Source organism: Pimephales promelas, chromosome 10 (genome assembly GCF_988280905.1).
Source record: "Pimephales promelas chromosome 10, fPimPro1.hap1.1, whole genome shotgun sequence".
NCBI lineage: Eukaryota > Metazoa > Chordata > Actinopteri > Cypriniformes > Leuciscidae > Pimephales > Pimephales promelas.
In genome coordinates this window covers 8,042,877-8,061,798 of record NC_142778.1, presented here as the reverse complement: position 1 = coordinate 8,061,798, position 18,922 = coordinate 8,042,877, and the positions used below count along the sequence as shown (strand labels likewise).

Here is an 18,922-nt window from a genome sequence, read left to right as displayed (position 1 = left end):
AAAATTAAGTCATTAATTACTCACCCCCATGCTGTTCCAACCCCGTAAGACCTTCGTTCATCTTCGGAACACAAATAAAGATATTTTTGATTGAATCTGAGAGCTAGATCAGTCCTACATAGACTGCCTAAGGGACTGGCTCTTGACGGCCCATAAAGTCATTAAAGAAAAGGTTTAAATATTCCATGTGCCTACAGCGGCTCAATTATAAGTTTATCAAGCGACGAGACTACTTTTTGTGCGGAAAAAACATAAATAACGACTTTATTCGACTATTCTATTACTTCCTTATGGGCGCATGCGCGAGAACTGAGACGAGGATGTTCTTCTCCTTCGATTACTTTTTGTTACCGGCTGCTCACCGCTTAGGAATATTACCGCCACCTACCGTATAAGATGATGTGCTGATATTGCTGGAAGCGCAAAACTTTCTGTTTACAAGCAGAGGAAGATGCGCGCTGTACATACGCTTTTCAATTAGCGTATTTTCCGCACTACAAGGTGCACTTAAAAGCCTTTAATCGTCTCAAAAAACGACAGTGTTCCTTATAATCCGGAGCGCCTTATATATGGATCATCATATTATACGGTAGGGGGCGGTAATACTCCTAAGCGGTGAGCAGCCGGTAACAAAAAGTAGTCGATGTAGAAGAACCTATATATAAATCTTTGCAGGATGTTTTCATTCCCTTAGAGCTATATTCCACACTACATGAACAGTCATTTTCAAAAATCCATGATAGGTGCTCTTTAAGGAAATTTGGCCTTTGTGTTTTCTCATATTTAAACTCCTGTGAAACAACAGTCATAGCTAGGAGCCCGTTCTCATCCCAAAGCGCCATATAGCGTAAATACAAAGAATTGTCTAGCTACAACGCATTCTCATCCCAAAGCGCCATATACAACGCTTTTACAAAAGCGTAAATATCCAACGCACATGGCACCCTTTAACGTCAAATGAGACGCAGATATATTTGGGCAGAAGGCGCCCCCTAGTGGTCTAACCCTTACCCTACCCCATACCTAAACTTAACCATAACCGAAGCGTCTCATTAGACGTTAAAGGGTGCCATGTGCGTTGGATATTTACGCTTTTGCAAAAGCGTTGTATATGGCGCTTTGGGATGAGAATGCGTTGTAGCTAGACAATTATTTGCTCTTAGTCACCCTGGTGTGCTAAAAAAAAGATAAAAATTAATGGGAATATACTTCAGAGATTAAATTATTAAATTTTAGGGGTGCCAATAATTGTTTTGGAGAAAAAAAACATCTATTTCATAATTCTGGTCTACAACTGGTCAGAAATAATTGTGAATTGAAGTTACAGAATGGTTCTTTTGTAAATTTCCGCCGCTTGTTATAGAGAGGTGTGGTTTAGAATTATTATACACAGATAAACAATGCTAAGCGTGTGATGCAGAACGTTGCTCTATTTCTAGTTTCGCCTCTCGTGAAGCGGAATTTGCTGAGGCGTAGATGTGAAGGTGGTTAGGTCAGCAGATGTGTGTGTGTATGTGTGCTTGAGTGTGGTTATACATGTTGACACTAAGTTAAAAAACCTGTAATACACACGCAATCTCTTTGCTTTGAATCAAAGGGTCAATGTCTGTTGATTGAATTTATCTCAGTTTAAATGGACATTTTTGAGTGTGTCATAACGCTCTTGTTAGACATTTTCTAACCTTTTGCAAATTTTCCATCAGGTATAATTTTAAACACACTGCTGAAGTGACAGAGAGCACAGGATGACAACTTTTGGTTACACTTTATTTTAGGACACACTTTACTCTCTCAGATAAGACCCGAGTAATATTAATTAAATGTACTTACTCTATTCAAACATTATTTTTACTTTAAACTGAGTTATATGTTAGGGTTTGGTTTAGGGTTAGTTGCATTTCTGCATAATTTAGTAAGTACATTTAGTAGTGACTAACTACATCACCTTTAAATAAAGGTATACAATACAAAACAATACAAAGTTTTGTGAATAGATAAATGGTTGTTCATTATATCGATAAAACAATAACTTTAAAAAAACGGTATTACTCAGTTATATTAAAGGTGCACTGTGTATTTTTTCGCGACATAGTGGTTCAGTTGCACTAAGGTCTCAGCCCACTGCTCACCTTCCCAAGCTACAGTGGCTTAGGCGGGGCAGATATATGAAACAGAAGAGAATAGCCAGAGTAAGCCAAGAGTGTGTAACATTGTCACAGTTTCTGTACCACAGTCCATTATAAACCACATAATTGATAAAGTTTACAAAGCCATATTCAGGTGAGGATCATGGGTCTTAATATATAATATAATAATAGTAATCAGCTGATTATCTCACAAGCACAACATCACCAGCACATTTCTCAATATACATTTCTCAAACAGCACAAAACTATAAATTTTTTTTCTAACAGGGTTAAAGTTTTCATTTATACTTTATGATGCATAAGTCCCCTAGACACCATTTGTATGCCGTAGACACCATTTAGTACACACAATAGGCTTTTTCTGTCTGATTTTGAAAACTCTTCGTGATCAACTTAAAATGCATCCAAGATCGACTTTTCGACCGCGATCGACGGGTTGGTGATTCCTGTAACGTTACTGTTGTACGGTCACACAAGTCAAGTCAAGTCAAGTCACATTTATTTATATAGCGCTTTCCACAATACAGATTGTATCAAAGCAGCTTCACAATGATAACATGAAAGTAGTACAACACAAATCAATAATATTGTTAAATATTAAATATTGTAAGGACCACCCATTGGCCCAAAGACGGAATCCAATGGCTGGGCGAAGGGATAATGCGTGTATGTCTTTTCAGTGCTCCAGTTGTTCGTTTCAATATTACTTTAGCTCTACGCTTAATCTGACTCCAATTTTTACTGATGATCAAGTTTAGATTGTGTTTCTTATTAGAAAATAACCATAACTATTGATTATGATTTAATTTAGATCTTTGATTTGTCTGTGTTTCTTACACTTTCAATTATTCGTTCATTATGGACCCGATGCCGCACAGAGATCACGGCGGCCGGATCGTGTTTCTCACGGACACAAACCTTGTCAGTTCTGTATTTAGTCAGAGGGTGCAGGGTTAGCTAATACTTCTTAAGTCGGTTGCCTACTGCTCACACGTACAAAGAATGTAGTTTATTTTAGCCACTTCCATACAACTTGCTAAATCAGTGATAGACAGAAATCAAAAGGTCTTCAGAGGACGTGCCTACTGCTCCATTCACATCTGCGCCTTTAGTTTGACCTATCCTGCAAGATTTGCGGTAGCACCAGCCTCCTATAATTTACTAAAATAATGACGTCAGAATACTCCAGAGTAAATCAAGATTTAACATTTATTTGTCGGGAAAAAATGTATCATGCCAATTACCCAAGCAATTAGCAGCCAATTCAGAAATAGTAAATACATGACATCAATTACTCAAAGATGATTCTAAAAGTAAGCAATGCATTCCTGACAGAGACACACAGAAGTGTGTGAGTGCTTTCTACCGGGAAAACACTGACACAGCACTGTATGGGGGTTTTCCTGGTTACAGGTTCCCGAAGACTGCTCTGTTACCTAGCCTTAAATACCCAGACCAGAACAAAAGGGTCACTCTAAAAAATGCTGGGTTGTTTTAACCCAATTTTGGGTCAAATATGGACAAACCCGAAATGTTGGGTTAAAAATGTAATGTAAAAATTTAACCCAACGGCTGGGTTAGTCCATATTTGACCCAAAGTTGGGTTAAAACAACCCAGCATTTTTTAGAGTGGTTGTACCAATATCTTTCAGAGTTTGTTTTGTGTCCATTCCTATACCCCAGGGGGTAACACCTGGTCTCGGGGGAGAGGGGATATATCTTGAAAAGACATCACCCTTGGAGGAGAACTGGATTCTCCTAAGTTCTCAATCTTTCTCCTATTTCCAATGACTGTAATGAAATTAAGACCATTTTACCAATCGCACTGAGACACTTAAAATGATACCAAACATGAAAAGGGAAAACCTTAGATTCACAAGCAAAAGAACAATAAACACCTATCACCCAAATCTTTATTGGGGCATTTCCCACAACAGAAGAACAGGCATTGTTTTCTTGTTCTGCCTGTTCTGCTGCTGGAGGAATAAAACAATTTTCGCCACTCGCGCCATAAGTATTTATTTTGCCCTTGCATAACACAACTGGAAGTAGGAGGTTTGTGAGATTTGCATGCCTGAATGAGCCCTGGAGGAGAGAAGATATTGTGCATAGTCAAGAACCACAACATGGGGGGAAGATATCAGGTTGGGCTAGTTGTGTGGTGCCCTCTGTCCCTTTGATCTCTTTTACAGATTAGTGAGTTTTTATTGTTTTACTGCAGTTTCAAATTCCTAAATTCAGTCTTAGGAAAGTCCTTCCTTACAATATCCCCAACTACGCAAGCCAAAAGCAAGGCAACAGTGGCAAGGAACCAAAACTCCATCAGATTAGATGGAGAAAAAAAACCTTGGGAGAACCCAGGCTCAGTCGGGGGCCAGTTCTCCTCTGGATAACATTCATATTGTTTATACATAAATATTAAATATAAATATTGTTTATATATAAAACGGCGCCATAACATATCGCCGGCATTGAGTCGTCTAATTAGTAAGTAATAGCACACAGATGAAAGTGTTACTAGATACTTCTGTGGGAATTACTAATTATTTGGATTCGTATTATAAAGTGAAGCTCATTGGAACTAACTAGTAATGACTCAAGTGTTACTAAAGACATTTTCTAAAAGTATACTTAAGTTCACCAAAAATCTCAAACGTTTGCAAAAATCATGACTAGATCATGTAGTAACACTTGAGTAATTACTAGTTAGTTCCAATGATCTTCACTTTATAATACGGATCCAAATAATTAGTAATTCCCACAGAAGTATCTAGTAACACTTTCATCTGTGAGCTATTACGTACTAATTCGTTAATAAGAGTTTCTTTTAGTTAATAGTAGTTACTAGATTGTTAATAAACTTTTTTAGTAGTTCTCTGGGAAGTATTAAAAAATAGTAGTTATTGATTACTTAATAGTGAGCTACCACTTTCGTCTGTGTGCTGTTACTTACTAGTTCGTTAATCAGAGTTTCTTGTTAGTTAATAATAGTTACTAGATTGTTAATATTGTGTCACTCATTAGTTCTTGTGTAGTTATTCATTAACGAAGGAACCGTATTCTAAAGTGTTACCCAAAATTATTATGTAAAATAGAATAATAATAATAATAATAATAATAAATGGTTTGGAAAGAGCCGTGTTTGGGGAGGTTCTGCTTGACTCTTTCATTGCCGCTTTCTGGGTCTGATTCTGGCTCAAACTGATACTACAGTATTGACACCATTATTTACATTTGACCGGAGCGCATGCAACTTTCGCCTGTAAAAGTAATGGTCGTGAAGTTTCCGGACAACGTGCACTACGCAGTCTACAAAGCATTATTTGAAAAATAAGGCTTTAAAAAAAACAATAAGACATATTAAAGCAGTAAACCACCCCTTTAAAATCTGAAATACATAACTGAATTAGTTTTTTTTTTATACATTTTTATAGTTTATATATATTTCTACCTATCAAACAAGGTTAGGATTCTGCTTACTGCTTTGCATTGCAAAGATATTAATTAATTTATGTTGTAAACATACAGTAGTCCTGTATTGCCATTTAAGTATGATATAAAAGAAAATGTCATTTCAATCATACATTTGCTGATTGTTTGTATGAGCAGATTTCCTTTAACAGATTGTACATTTTTGGTGATATATGATACATGCAACTTGTAATGTATTTTTGTAATGTATAGCTATTTTTCAAGATAAAGGTAAATAGTTGAAAAGGAAAATTTAGGCTGTAAAAAAAAAATGTTTGGTAAAAAATGAAAGGACATTTGAGTATAATTGGATTTAGGGAAAAATTGTTATCGGCAACAAAAGTTAGTCTGTGCTTTCATCAAACAAAAATTCCTAAAAAAAATAGTAAAGATATTTACTTTTGGATCCAAGTTCAAATATCCTGCGTTTTAATTTAGGCTGAACATTAACATAATGGTCCTGTGGAACTTTCTTAGTTTGTCTAATTTGTGTATCAGTTTGTTAAAAAACTGAAAAGGTTATGTAGAATTTGTTTTACATAAAAAGTTGTATATAACATTGAAAATGGAAAAAACTTCACCTGAGAGAACAGTAATCACTATTGACTTTAACAACAACACGTTTTATAAACAGAACTTTTATAACAAAATATTATCAAAAGACATTACATAGAGCTAAAAAAAAAAATCATTCCGAATAACAAATTTGTAATCGTACAGTAAGTCACTGTGCTTTGAAACAAAAATTATCAAAATTTTAATATTTATTTATTTTTGCAATGTTTAAAAATGATGAAATACAATCTGTGATGAAATATGATGAAATGTAGCCTACCTAGTGAAATATCTTTTCATTAAAAACATTTTATTATTAGGTATTCTTCAGTACATTTGTGAACACACTGTAACAGATTGCAGATTTTCAGAATTTTAATTAAGTATTAAAAAACATGTATTCTGAATTTGCATATGTCATATTTATGTTACATAATATTGTATTTTGTTATTAATTCTGTCAGATTTATAGACTTTAGTAAAGTCATGAAAAAAATGTGCACCATGACTATAAAGATGGTCAACACTCAGTTGGTCACTGTCATAAAAACAACAACAATAGTGACAAACAAATAATATAAAAAAGACACCCAATTTATCACATTTACATTTATGCATTTAGCAGATACTTTTATCCAAAGCTATTTACAGTATATTGCATTCAAAGTACACAATTGATCAGTTCTTGCTTTCCCTTTGGAATCGAATCTATGACCGTGCATTGCAATCACATGCTACTGAGCCACAGCAAGGCCATTAAGACTGTTGGAAGACCAGTTCATCATACTCTTCATCTGTGAAAAATACAAGTAATTTGTGTAATGCAGACATAGCTAGCCCTTGTGCATTGTTCAGATTCACTACCCTTTCGTTATGTTCGTGGCTGAAAAAAGCCACTACTTTAAACTGCTGTAAAAATGTATCCGATAAATATTTTTTTTCAATTTGTTTTGCATAAATCTATTAATCAACCTCAGTCCTGATCAAAACTACTAAATGTTTAAAAAAAATTCAGGATTTTAACTTTAATTGCCAAATTCATAAATGATGTCACTGATTTTGGGGGAACACAAAATGACTTATTTTCAATATAAAATATGATTGTGGACTGGATTTTTTTTTTACCTTTTATCACAGTTTTGGACATGTCAAAGATTAGAAACAACATTTGTTTTGATGCATTGTTAATTTTTGTGCAGCATCAGATTTTAACTTTTTCTCCCTCATTTACTGTTCGTGGCTGTTTTTGCCCCATTGACTTCCATTATAACCACATTTTTTGATTGCAAAGCCATGACACCATAAAATCATGCATTGTTGATTTTATGGTGTTGATGGTTTTCCCTGTTGGGAAGAGGTAAAATTTGTAAGTCTGACCCCTCCAGCGAGCTGCAGGAGGTATTGTCTTCTCACTCTGACCGCAGACTAAGGACAGTCAGATCCTTGTTTGGATGTGGCACCCTCACCACCATCTCAAGCTTCCACTGAAGGCGAGGAGGATTCAGAGGATCCTGGATCTGGGTGGACTGGGAGAATCTTAAGAGGCACATGAAAATCGCACGACCACTGCGATCATCCCACAGGCAATGTGTGGACTCCCCTCTGGATCTGTAGACGCCGGCCAAAATCAGTAGCCCCATGTAGGCACAGAGATCTGTGGAGTCCACAGATCTAGGATCCTCTGAATCCTCCTCTAGGATCCTCTGAAGCACTAGCTTCCACTGAAAGCACAAGGATTCTGTGGATCCTGGATCTGGGTGGATTGGGAGAAATGATGAAGTACGGTTTTCCACCAATGCGGAGACAACCTTTCTTCAGCCTGCAAGAGGCGTGAGTCGAGGGCCGACACGCTATGCTATCGCAAGGGTCCAGAACATGGATTCGGTGTTCAGTCTGTTTTTTTACAGAGGAGATGACTGACCTCATTGTCAGTATGACCAACCTCCATGGGCACCGCACAATGAGAAACTGGACTGGGGTGGACTCCACAGATCTCTGTGCCTACATGGGACTACTGATTTTGGCCGGTGTCAACAGATCCAAAGGGGAGTCCTGTTACTATACAACCGGTTATGATGTTCTGGCGCTTGTTGTACGTATGTGTGTATGCAATGTATTTTTACCCTCGGGGCTTGCCGTAGATGGGTCGTGCGCACTTGGTAGGCTACTGGAGTGTCGCAGGTTTTTGGAGGTCTGATGTGTGGTAAAATAAAGTGGAGAAGAGTTCAAACTGCTATGTTTATTATTTATTGAAACTGCTACCCTTACACCTTGGGCAAGGTTAAGTTTCCCTGCTGGCTATTTTCTCCAATACGGAGACCGTGACTAGGCGCAGTTGAGCACGAATTGTCTATGCATGCGCGAGGTGTCTAGAAGATTATGCGCATGAATTGACAGAGCTTCAGTTGCGCTGGCAGACAGAGCAGCAGTTGTAACTTGTAGGCAGGTATATTGATCATTAAATCAGAATTTTGTTGTCTTGAATTATTCATGCAGTCAAATTCATGCATTCATTGATTTATGTCACTTGCAAGTCATCTAAAATAAGAAATAACCTCGATTATAACCTCGACAAGCGGCTGCTTAGTTCGCTTATGCCTCGGGCCGGCTCTGACCATCAACAATCAAAAATGCATGATTTTATGGTGTCATGGCTTTGCAATCAAAAAATGTGGTTATAATGGAAGTCAATGGGGCAAAAACAGCCACGAACAGTACAGTAAATGAAGGAGAAAAAGTTAAATTCTGATGCTGCACAAAAACTAACAATGCATCAAAACCAATGTTGTTTCTAATCTTTGACATGTCCAAGACTGTGATAAAAGGTAAAAAAAATCCAGTCCACAATCATATTTTATATTGAAAATAAGTCATTTTGTGTGTTTTTTTCCCCCAAATCAGTGACATCATTTATGTATTTGGAAATTAAAGAGTTAAAATCCTGAATTTTTTTAAACATTTAGTACTTTTGATCAGTACTGTGGTCGGTTAATAGATTTATGTGAAAAAATTTATTGGATACATTTTTACAGCAGTTTAAAGTAGTGGCTTTTTTCAGCCACGAACATAACGAAAGGGTAGTGAATTTGCCCAGAGTGTACTGTTGAGTTTTTGAAAAAATGCAATGCATTTTCCCAAAATATGTGTCAAAATAAGATTCGTCACCAAAAATCATTCCATTTGCTGAAACAAGGAAAAAGTTATGGCCAAATTAAGACTAAAAAATACCCCATAGTGGCTGAAAAAAGCCACAACAGCACATAAGGGCTAGTCATTGTAATTGTGAAGCACAAAATGGCCAAATTGCACATTAGAAACACAAGATCATATCATTTGTCGTCGAATTACTGTGTTTTCCAGTACTATAAAATTAATTAAAAAAAACAGTTAATTTGCAAGAAATCTTTTAGAGTGCAGACATACCAATATCAGAGAACTCATCCCACGTAGCGACATAACTAATCCATCATGGACATTGATTTACAGCATTTGCATGGAAAGAAATAAGGAACAAAAATAGGTAAGACATTAATAATCTGAAGGCTGACATGATACAAATGTAATCATCAATCAGAGACTGGAAAACTAAAGAAGATAGAACAGTGCAAAGCTCATTAGTTCATTTATTCATTTTTTTACTGGCTTACCAGACAACAGTTTGTATTTCACCACCCGCTGTATCAGGTTTGGGCATTCCTAGAATATAAATTTGTAAGAGACAAAATTTGCTCAGAACAGAAGCAAAGAGAACAAAAACACCCTATGAAATTTGAAAAGTGGAGTTTAACACTTTTTAGTCAATTTGTTTAGCTTTGATGTTAATGGTATGGTAGTGCTTACAAAGTTAACTTATATCAGATAAATATTTAAATTGTACATATTTTAGTATGCAACTTTTGCATCTGTAAAACACAAAATAAGAAGAAAAAATGGTTTTGTCCATTTAATGAAAGTCAATGGAATTGAATATCATTTGGATCCCAGCATTCTTCTGATTCTAATCATCTTTTGCATTCCACAAGTCATACAGGGGTGGAATAACATGAGGGTGAATAAATGATGACAGAACGTCTCGGTTTCATATGTAACCCTCGTTCCCCGAGTAGGGAATGGAGACGTCACGTCAAATGATGACGAAATGGAGTTTCGCTTAGAAAGCCTATCAACTTTGAGTATTGCAAAACGAGCCAATGGCAATGAAATGCCATGGGTCTGCGGATTTTGCATAGCGTGAATCCGCCCCACCTCGTGGCTATATAAGTTCGCTGGCAATATGCAGATATGTTACTTGTTGAGGAGCCAAGACTGAACTATAAGGTTGCAGTGGTACAGCGAAGTGGCAGGGATACGTAATGACGAAATGGGGTTCCCAGTATAATCACACCACCTCGGCAAGGTCGATCTTGCTGCTGGTATGTTAAGCAATGGCGTCCACTATCCAGTGAGACAGCCTCTGCTTCAACGGAGCCTTTCCCTTTAGTTTTTCCACCATAAAGAGCTGGACTGAGGTCCTGAAACACTGTGTTCTGTTTACGTAAGCACGGAGGGCGCGTACTGGACAGAGCAGTGCCAAGGCTGGGTCTGCCTCCTCCAGGGGCCGCGCTTGCAGGTTCACCACCTGATCTCGAAAGGGAGTGGTGGGAACCTTGGGCACATATCCAGGCTGGGGTCTCGTGATCATGTAAGAATAGGCCGTTCTGAATTCCAGGCATGCTTCGTCAACGGAAAATGTGTGCATGTGAGAGTCCCCTACTCTCTTAATGGAGGCCAATGCAACCAGGAGCGCTGTCTTAGCTGACAGGAACTTAAGCTCCACTGATTGCAGAGGCTCAAAGAGAGAACTCTGCAGGGCAGTTAGAACCACTGAGAGGTCCCGAGAGTGAACGAGAGGCCGAGGAGGATTCAGTCTCCTTGGTCCTCTCAGGAACCTGATGATCAGGTCGTGCTTTCCAACTGACTTACCTTCAACTGCGGAGTGATGTGGGGCGATAGCGGCAACATAGACTTTGGAGGTTCCACTCCAACGCATAGCCATGTCTTGTGGACAATGCTCTAGCTGATGTGATGGTAGCCACCACCACTGGCAGCCACAAACCTGCCTTGTCCGGGTCTGTGCAAGAAGGCTCACTGGGGGAAACGCATACTTGCGAAGGCCCTGCGGCTAGCTGTGCGCCAGTGCGTCCGTGCCAAGCGTGTCCTCTGTCAGGGAGTAAAGCAGGTCACAATGGGATGAAATGTGGGAGGCAAACAGGTCTACCTGTGCAAAATTTGCAGACCCATGGGATTTCTTTGCCATTGGCACGTTTTGTAATACTCGAAGTTGTATTACAACTTTGCGTGTATTACAACTCGAAGTGTATTACAACTTCGAGTGTATTACAACTTGCTTTCTAAACGAAACCCTAACTGTCATTGGGGGAACTGTCCACAAGGAAACCGTCATTCTTGGTCAAAATATATACCATTGCCACTTACATTTATGTACAGAACAATATAAGCAAAACTTTTAAGAACGACTATGGGAAGATTACTTAGCAACAAGAGTTAATTAATATTCATGAGCTCAGTTGTTATGTATAGGGACAGCTACCCATTTACACCCCCTATCCTCCCCCAACTAGTTCTGTCATTTCTGGTCCTGTCCCAATCTCCTGTTGTTAACAGAAAATAGATTAACAAAGTAACAAGAACCATACAGTGAATACCTTTGTAGAACACATCATTTCCTTTGAGCTCTGCCTTATTCAAGGATCTGTTGATTAGAAATTCATCAAAATGTTGTTGAATATTCAATATATTTTAATTGAAAATCTCAAACAGACCTTTCCTTGTGGAATCCAAGGCATCCTATTAGAAACAAAACGTTGTGAGTGTTGGTATTTAAACAGAATTTTTCAAGAAAGTGAAATGTGTCAATGTCTGCAGTTGAGGAGAAAGTGCCACTGTACCTCTTTTACGCATCACTGCCCAAATTCCCAGAAACAGACTCAGGGACAACACTAAGGTAGAGCTCATTACTATGACAATTATGATTTTGTCAAAGTCGCTGCTAGGTGCCACTGTCAAAGAAATCCCAGAAACACAAAAACATCTTTTGAATACATATCAATACAAATCAAAAGAATACATTTATGCATAATTATATGTGACTAACCCTAATCCCAACCCATAGCAATTACATGTAGTATATCATTACAGTTATAATTACAATGTAACAAATATACCGTAAAATAAAGTGTAACCAAGTAATTTTTTTAACTATTCTTGCAGGTAATATGATATTAATGATATAAAATGCCACTTGACTGTACTTAGAAAGTACACACTATTGTCTATGCTTCTTAAATAATTTGTTTACCCAAAATGAAAAATCTGTCATAATTTACTCACCTTCATGTCTTTACGAATCAGTAAGACTTTCATTCATCTTTGAAACACAATTTAAGATATTTTTAATGCAATCTGAGTGATTTCTTTCCCTCCGTTGACAACTACACAACAAGTTTAAAAAAATCCAGATGAATAGAGCAGTTTAGTCCAAATTTTCGGAAACAAATTGGTTGCTTTTTATGCTGACTGAGCAGATTTAATATGGGCTTTTATTCACATATAAACAATCATAAACTCATATAGTTGTGGTAAACAGAAGCTCAAGCATGTTCGCTTGATGTGCAAGAACAAATGAGGTTCATTCTTGTGTGTTACGCAGTACGTTTGAGCTTCCACAAGAGGTTTGTCCTTGCGCTTCAAGCAGGTTTGGTTGAGCTTCTGTTTATGTTCACTGATCAATGTTTATATGTGAATAAAAGCCTAAATTCAATCTGTTCATCCTATAAAGCGATTGAGTCTCTTTCGAAAATTTTGACAAACACTCAATTCGTATGGATTAGTAATACAATCTCTTTTTGAACTTCTTGAAGCATCAGAGTGGTAGTTTGGTAGCTGTCAACGGAGGTGCAGAAATCACTCAGATTTCATAAAAAAGATCTTCATTTGTGTTCTAAAGAAGAATTAAACTTTTGCAGGTTCAGAGCAACATGACGGAGAGTAATTAATGACAGAATTTGCATGTTTGGGTGAACTAACCCTAACGTTTCATTATGATAAAATCATTATTTTTGTTATGCTTTAAAGATGTTTTATTTTCATCTGTTGGCTAACAAACTAAATCAAATGTAAAGTACTTGGCTATCATTTTAACTGTAATGTAAAGGGCTTCTACACCACTCTTTTTCACCTATAATTACCCTCTGATTTTAGGGATATGCAGGGTTAGGTTTACGTGTCGGGATAGGGTTAGGACTGTTTTTGGACAGGATTGTTGACATCAACAAATGATCCAGGAACATGTCTTACTTGCAAAGTTACGGCAACATTAAATGTTTGTCACTACATTCGGTGAAACATAATACTGTACTTAAGTGGGTAAGAAAAACTCTGAATTTCAGCTAATTGCATTTCATATAAATTAACAATAATACATTTTCATTTATTTTTAATTAACATGCAGTGAAGTCAAGTACTGTAGAATATTTATGTAATAACAACTCTTTTCAAAGGTATGCTAAACAGTACTTCATTTTCACAGGTATATATTTCTCACTAAACTGAGTAAATCATAATAGTGAGAATGCATGGCACCCCGTACAGCCTTATATTCATGGGTTTCAGTCACGTGACTTTTTTGTTGCGGCCGCCATCTTTAGGACCTTTGCGTAGCTTCTCCTGATCGGAAAGCTGTCGCACACTAAAATAGCACAGCACACCTCATTACAGATGAAAAGGTATTTAAATAAAATTGATACTTATGGTTTAGATCCGTGTTTACTTTCAAACGAACTGCTGACTTGTAAAAATTTGACTTTCGCTGACATTTACTACCTCGTCCACAATCCCTATCCATTCACCGGAAGGCATTTAAAAGCACTGAAGCCTACCGCTACTTCACCTCAGGATGGGTTAATGATCCCGGAATCTATCATCTGGAGATGAAGAAAATGTTCTTGATAACAGGAAGGGTAAGTGGCACTCTTTTACTTGCTGGACATAAAAGTATTGTTGAAATAAATTGACCGTTCGCAAAAACCCGCCCCCCGCCATGTCCGATAAGCTCATTTATTTTTAGCACTCACAATATTTCAAAACATCTTTACTGAAAATGCATATGTACATTACAATTTAGAGTGTCAAAGTTATGAATTTCAGAAATGTAGACAAATCACTGTCTATTAATTTAAGGCAGAAACATTAAGCACAGCACATTCAGCCATATGTATAACTAAGGTTACTGATGTAAATATAGATAGCTGTCTAGAATGACGTTATACGTGTTCCAATTGTAAAAAATGTTTTATCAAGCTAATCTGTAATTTGCTAATTTTACTTTTATTTACATTTTCAGGTGAAGCATTCACAAAGCCTCAGTTTAACACCAACATACCACTGGATAACAGTACAGGAAGATTCTCAGATATTTTGAAGAATGTCATCAACCAAAGTAAACTGGAACCATTGACTTCCATAGTAGGAAAAAAATTACCATGGAAGTCAATGGTTCCAGTTTGGTTACTGACATTCTTCAAAATATATTCCTTTGTGTTCTCCTGTAGAAAGAAATGCATGCAGGTTTGAAACAACTTGAGGGTGAGAATGATGACAGAATTTTCATTTTAAAGTGAACTATTCCTTTAATGAAGTTCATATCTTCATTAAGTGTTAGTTTTCAATCAGTAGTTTAAAATGCCTTTTTCAATAACATTCGGTTAAGTTACTATTTGTGAGCCGGGCACAGGGTTTCTCGTAGGAATAAATATTTGCACAGTAGAAATGCAGTTTGAATCTACAACCTAATTACCCATGTGGTTTATAATGTATATGGGATTTTTTATGAATGATTTGATTATTACGAATGATTAACAATAAACAGAATGAGAACAGAATTTTACTGTCACCTTTTTTTATTGCAAATATAAAACAGACTTGTATCAAAACAAACATCAGTTCATATAGTTATGTGTTACACTGGGAACACAATGTTACGTAGTCTCTATTCTGAGGGCACAACAGATGGGCAAATGTTACACAAAGGGAGTCAGCCCAGGTCCCCCCTTTAGGAATCCCGACAAGAAGGTGAAGACGACCATCATCTTGGAATAGGATGGAAGTCCAGTAAAGTCCTGGACCATCTCATCATTGTCTTTGAACACCTCCTGCTGGAAAGATAACTTGCTTACCCTGTCCCTAAGTTGATAGACCTCTGCCCTCAGTCTGGTACACTCTTCTGTCAGTTTATTCACAGTTTCTCGACAGGCTTCATCGGAGCATGCTACACTGCTCTCAGTATGGATAGGGTCTTTACAGTAGCTGTGTTCCCCACTCTGCCCGCTCTCAGGAAAGCTGTCACTGTGGTCCATCTCATTGCCAGTATATTTACCATGGGGTAACATTGACACATCACTGGTACAGCTTCTCTTCCTCTTGACAGCTTGTGTTTGCTCAAATTTCTTGTAGCAATTGGTCCTCTTTGTCGTTGCTCAGGTGACAGGTAGGCAAACAGATTTGGCACATAATCGGGGTTCAGAGGATTATCACTTTTCTTGCCTGCAGTGGTATAATGAGACACCAATTAACATTACCAACTCAGAATTAGTGATAACACTTTTATGATAATTGCATGCTATTAATCATTAGTTAAGGATGAGTAAACAGTTAATATATATTTTTTAAGCATTAATAGACAATAAATAGTTTATAAATACAGCTATAAATGCTTTTTACTTGATTTATAAACATATCTAGGCTATAATGTGTTTAATAATAGTATTTTCATTTTTTGTTAATGATCAATTTATCATTTCTAAATAAAGTATAGCATTATTTACAAACCAGTTATTTAAGACTATTCAGTGATTCATAAGATCACAAAGTTTAAGTAAATGGAGTAAATTCAGGTAGATTTTATGAACAAACTAAGTATTACTGTTTGTCTCAATATAAGATGTATGAATGTGAATGTAAATACTTTTAAGTAATCTTAGACAACTCCATTGAAAACTCTTAAATAACTGGTTTATAAATAATGCAATATTTCATTTAGAAATGATAAATTGGTCATTAATAAAGTAATCAAGAATAAAGCATTTATAGCTGTATTTATAAATTGCTTTTTTATAACTATTAATGACTATTAATGCTTTATATGTGATGGAATATCTATTTACTAAAGCCTTAGTAAAGTTTTGCCGAATTAGTTAATCTAAAAGTGAATAAATTAACGTTAACATAACGTTGATACACAGATGACGATCAAGTTATTTTGTTAGAAAATGTAAGCCAGTTACACATTACCTAATTGAATTTATCTGCAAAGGCTGATTGGTAAGCAACAGGTGCTAATGTTACAACAGTTCACGTTCGCAAACCATGTTGCAAACGATTAGCTTACATTCCTTACCTGAAATTAAGTGCTCACTGCAGAGTGTTCTGTAGGTGTCCAGTTATCCCTCTTGATAGCAGAAATCCATTTCTTACAACGTTCAGGGTTTTTGGGAATGTTATTAAATTTTAGTTTATCATTTCTTTGTGATTTGCTGTTGTCACAGCTTACAGCACTGCAGATAGACGGCACGTTAGCAATCGCGATTCGGTCCTACAAATGGCGGCCGCGCCACTGTGTGACGTCACATGAAATCCATGAATAGACACATTAAACATACAAAAGTTTGGTTTTGTAACCCCCCCCCCCCCCCCCCCCCCCCCGCCTCCCCAATTCTTACCAACTATCTGAAGGTTGACTTTATTCTTTCGATCAAGTCTCATTCCATGGTAAGGAAGAATGTTTAACAAAGCACAACTGTATGTTCCAGCATCTTCCATCCGGACCTCTCTGAGGGTGAACGTTGTCCTCGTTTCTTTTCTGTCCCAAATATTGACTTTAATGGGCTTTTCATTTTTGATGAGAAAAGCCAAAATCATATTATTGGACAGATTTTTGTTCATAGGATCGGATGTTGTACAGATAAACTCAGCATCACTTCCCACTGCCACCTCAGACTGTTGCAAATGTATCTGTGAATTAAATAAAGATTCTGTAGAGAGAAAGTGAACACTTATGGTTAAATGTTTAGCATGGCCTTTAATGCATACAAGGACAAAGGGTCTAAAACAATAAGAAAAACCCAATTTCAAAAATGTCTCTCTCATTAAAGGCATTTTTTTACAACAGTGAGTCTATTGTGGTTAATTTGCACAAGTGTGTCATTCAACATGTCTCATCTGTGCACAGGAACTCAGCACACACTCAAATATAAGCAGAAGTGTCATACATCTTACCGATCACATTTATGAAGATGATATTATTACCATATCCCATCACTTTGTTTTTTTTCAAGTGCTCTTCAGAAAACAGACAGCTATAGTTGCCCGAATGGTCCATTTCTGTTCTCTCTATTTTAAAGGCGATGTCTTGTCGAGTGGATCTGTATTTCATATCTATAGCTTTACCATCTTTACACAGATATACATAAACTGCTTTAGCCTCTGGCTTAGTAAAACCATATGTACTGCAAGTAACCTCCAGTATACCACCTTCTGGTACTTCTGTATTTTCACTATGAATCTTGGCTTTTTGAAGCTGTTCGCCTGTGAAGGAAATAAGACGTGTGTTCATCCTAAAAGTGCGATACAACATTAACTGCAAAGGTTTTTATTCATTGCACCATTCAAACTTACCTTGACTTTGAAGGATTAGATTCACTGAGATATCTGGAAATAATAACATAATAATTTATCATAAAAAGTTATTTATTTATTTTATTTACTGAATATATAAGATTTTGTAATTTCATTACTTACATGCAAGTAGAAACACACCGACCATGGCTGCTGATCAAGATTTCTGTTACAAGATAACTGGGTTATTCTTAGCTTGCAGTCAATACGCTGTTGCAGTATCAGTGCACTTTGAACAGAATAGGTAGTGCTTGCACTAAAGTATCTATGCTGTGAATACCTTTTAAAGCCGGAAACATTGTCAAATAGCGCTGAACGGTGTATTTTAAACAATTTTGAAACGCCTGCTTTTTCTGATGGACATTCATTACTACTCAACATACATTTCAAAATACTATATAGTCTTTTTGACCGTTATTTTATGAATACAGTGTGTAGCACAGCTGATCCGCACAGACAAGTTGTACACTAAGAGGGATTATTTCACACAATAAGATAGTTGTGTGATATGTGGATAAAGGGTTGATGCAGAGTAAAACCACAACAAGAACATTTAAACCAGGGTAGTTTGTCAGCACGTCATCCTTAACATTCAACACACAAACCACTATGATGACACTCAAAATACATTAATTATAGCATGATAAACTTTCAAAATAATGTAGCTTTCCAGTAATAAGCAACATTTTCCAGCGATGATCAGTGTAGTGCAATCAAACATTGTTTTATTGTCATTTATATAGCAAATTCAACTTCATTGCTCAGCACCCTGAGGTAAACACACACACCTGGCTGTTTTCACCAAGCTGTTTTCCTCATGATGACCAAATATCCTCACAAGGACAAGGATATTACTATATTTGTGAAGATATTTTGTCTCCGCATGGGGTACACCTGAACACCAAACATGCCGGATTTACATATTTTATGGGGACATTCCATTGGCTGTATATTTTACATTTTTTTTAACATTATTTGTATGATTCATAAGCTAATGGGGACTACAAATTTCCCCACAA

General features: G+C 36.8%; 1 protein-coding gene and 1 long non-coding RNA gene across 2 annotated transcripts; one reads left to right on the top strand and one right to left on the bottom strand.

Annotated features, from left to right (window-relative positions):
• Positions 1-6,580: 6,580 nt before the first annotated feature.
• On the bottom strand, positions 6,581-17,716 carry LOC120473880 (uncharacterized). Its single transcript, XM_039663934.2, has 8 exons — positions 17,505-17,716; positions 16,949-17,260; positions 12,122-12,232; positions 11,996-12,020; positions 11,879-11,925; positions 9,821-9,869; positions 9,597-9,631; positions 6,581-6,967 (listed from the first exon to the last, which is right to left on the bottom strand). The coding sequence occupies exons 1-8, from the start codon at positions 17,659-17,661 to the stop codon at positions 6,930-6,932; spliced, it is 774 nt and encodes a 257-aa protein (XP_039519868.2). The 5' UTR covers positions 17,662-17,716; the 3' UTR covers positions 6,581-6,929.
• Positions 13,851-14,752, top strand: LOC148977298 (uncharacterized). The gene is made up of 3 exons (XR_016169850.1): positions 13,851-13,957; positions 14,087-14,191; positions 14,575-14,752. It is a non-coding gene; the product is annotated as an uncharacterized LOC148977298 (long non-coding RNA).
• Positions 17,717-18,922: the final 1,206 nt, after the last annotated feature.

Coding starts and splice junctions, on each gene's coding strand:
- LOC120473880 (XM_039663934.2), bottom strand. CDS start 17,661: ATGAAATACAGATCCACTCGACAAGACATCGCCTTTAAAATAGAGAGA. Junction 17,261..17,504: donor CATCTTCATAAATGTGATCG/GTAAGATGTATG, acceptor TTCTCTCTACAG/AATCTTTATTTAATTCACAG. Junction 9,632..9,820: donor GAAATACAAACTGTTGTCTG/GTAAGCCAGTAA, acceptor ATGATGGATTAG/TTATGTCGCTACGTGGGATG.